Here is a 2,850-nt window from a genome sequence, read left to right on the forward strand (position 1 = left end):
TCGGTAGAGTGACGTCATGCCAAACGCAGAGATGAAGAGAAACATGCAAGACACTTCGGACTGGTGTCCATCGTTGAAGGCATGTCGCGAGGTTTGATACCTAATCGGGAAAGACCGGCTACGTCGGTGTGGCTTGGAGCGATGCGCGCGCTTGGCCGAGCGGCGTCAAGTGGCCCTATTGTTCGCTGAATGCGGAAGATGTTCCGAGATCTACGCACGAGGCGTCGGGACGACTGTGCCGAGCTTCGAGTAAGCGTCGCGCACTGTCGAAGGTGTCGAAGAGCGTCGAAGGCGAAATCGAAGTGGTGGGAGACTGAGTCGAAGTGCCGGGCGGGATGCGACTGCCGAAAAGAGGTGAATCGGGGCCCAGAGGGGCTTGGCGCCTATCAGCGTCGAGCAAGTCACCGAACTCCACTCGAAGGTCTACGAAGCACATCGAATTGCAGCAATTCGCTTCGAGAAAGAGCACGAGCACTCGATCCAGGATTTCGACTTCAAACGCGGAGCCCTAGTGCTCATACGCAACACGAAGATCGAGAAGTCCCTCAACCGCAAGATGCGCCCGCGATATCTAGGCCCCCTCATCGTTGTCTCGCGCAACAAGGGCGGCGCGTACATCGTGTGCGAACTCGACGGTACAGTCCTCGATCGACCCATCGCAGCCTTCCGCGTCATTCCGTATTTCGCGCGCAAATCCATACCAATTCCCAAAGATCTCGAAGATGTCTTGACCGAGCGTCTTCGAGAACTCGAACTATCGAATTCTCTAGGCGAAGACGACGATGATGAAGTCGAAGAAGCCAAAGAACGCGACGAATAGAGGTTCTCCTTTTATTACTTGTACACCACGATACGTACTCTCTTCTCTCTGTTCCTGCTCTCACGTTACGCGATATGTTTGATTTTTCTTTTACGTTTTAGACCATCCCGTGTACGAATATCTTCGATTCAACTCGAGTCACGACATCGTTCGACGTTCTACGAACACTTCGATTCGACCATTGCGCGGAGGCTCACCTTAGACGAGTCCTCCTAGGCTGTGATGACAAACTGAGCCTATATTTTCATTAAGTCCATTTTCCCTCACTACGAACATTTCGATTTCACCTTCTATGCCCTTCGATCATATTACGACCCTAACCTGCGGCGGCCATGTTGACCTCTGTCATCGCGAACGGACGTTCGACCGTCCGAGGAGTCTTCTACGAAAGAAAGATTAGTAATCGAAGGACGGTAGAAGAGAACACTTACGATCGAAGGGTCATCTGACAACTCGGCGACCTCCTCGTCAACTATTGCGCGCCCTTTCCCCTTGTCGAGAAGTCCCTCGGCGGCCGCGATCCTCGCCAACTCCTTATCGGCGGCCTCTTGTGCGCGACGCTCATCTTCGGCGGCCTGCCTGAGACGGTCCTCTTCATCCTTTCGACGCCGTTCGTCTTCGAGGCGACGGTCCTCGGCGGCCTTCGCACGCTTCGCAGCCTCTTCGACGCGTCGTGCTTCCTCTTTGGCGAGGCGCTTCTGTTCTTCGAGGTGTCGTTCGACCTCGGCATCGATGGCGGTCGCGAGCTTGGGCCAGTCACCGCGCACCCACTCGACCCAGGACTCCGACGCCCGCTCGGCGAGTTGCTTGACGGCGGCGGCGACACGCAGCTCCGTCTCCTCGTCGCGGATGGCGCCCAAGGCCTTGCGATAGGCGAGCTGTTCGAAAACAAAGGGTTAGTTGGGTTATGCAGATTTACGAGCAACTTACCACGAGCGGCGACAAGTCTTGTGCCCACTCTTCGACCACATCAAGCGCAGCGTCGGCAGTCGGCAGAGCCTCGAGGACCACGAGCAAGGAGGTGAGGCGGCGGTTGACGAGCGAGGGAGTCAACGCAGGGGTGGCGGAATGAGAAGACATCGTAGAGAGCAGCGAGTATGCGGAAAAGGGCGACGAGGTAGCGATGAAGGAACGATGGGATGGGGAAAATGAGGCTAAGTCTACCCTGCTTATAACCCCTTTCCGACCAGCGTTTAGCGCCGGCCACGTGGCGTTCGAAACCGACGCGGGTTGTCATGCCGCTTCGACCCGTTCACGACCATCGCGCTTCTCGCATCACGTGGAGGACCGAGGGCGGTCCAAATTTCAATAGGGAGGAGATGATAGGCGCCAAGCCCCTCTGGGCCCCGATTCACCTCTTTTCGGCAGTCGCATCCCGCCCGACACTTCGACTCAGTCTCCCACCACTTCGATTTCGCCTTCGACGCTCTTCGACACCTTCGACAGTGCGCGACGCTTACTCGAAGCTCGGCACAGTCGTCCCGACGCCTCGTGCGTAGATCTCGGAACATCTTCCGCATTCAGCGAACAATAGGGCCACTTGACGCCGCTCGGCCAAGCGCGCGCATCGCTCCAAGCCACACCGACGTAGCCGGTCTTTCCCGATTAGGTATCAAACCTCGCGACATGCCTTCAACGATGGACACCAGTCCGAAGTGTCTTGCATGTTTCTCTTCATCTCTGCGTTTGGCATGACGTCACTCTACCGATGGACTTGGTATGTGCCCCTCAGTGAGGCAGCTTCTTGAGGAACAATGCAAAGCCCCTTGTACCAGTGTGCCACTCTCGAATAGTCATAGCGTCCTGTGTAGTATAAAATCTGTCATACTTCTCCCCAAAAACACAAGATCCGGTTCCCCCCTCGAGTTCAGAGCTCATAAGTCGAGTTCGCCCCGTGTCTAAGCCTTTAAACTGTGTCACTTCGTCTCTCGCTGCGTAACCTCGAAACCTCGTCCACTGCGTGTACTCGTCGATACCGTCTCGACGAACCCTTCGACTTCGACGGTTGTCGAAGAAACTGCGAACTGCGT

The 2,850-nt window shown here is 56.1% G+C and overlaps 1 protein-coding gene across 1 annotated transcript; it reads right to left on the reverse strand.

Moving 5' to 3' along the window:
* Positions 1-1,128: 1,128 nt before the first annotated feature.
* POSPLADRAFT_1162498 (hypothetical protein) lies at positions 1,129-1,900 on the reverse strand (the record flags this gene model as incomplete). Its single annotated transcript, XM_024487733.1, has 2 exons — positions 1,129-1,698; positions 1,751-1,900. The coding sequence occupies 2 exons, from the start codon at positions 1,898-1,900 to the stop codon at positions 1,129-1,131; spliced, it is 720 nt and encodes a 239-aa protein (XP_024332684.1).
* Positions 1,901-2,850: the final 950 nt, after the last annotated feature.

This window comes from Postia placenta, assembly GCF_002117355.1.
Source record: "Postia placenta MAD-698-R-SB12 unplaced genomic scaffold POSPLAscaffold_221, whole genome shotgun sequence".
Classification (NCBI taxonomy): Eukaryota; Fungi; Basidiomycota; class Agaricomycetes; order Polyporales; family Adustoporiaceae; genus Rhodonia; species Rhodonia placenta.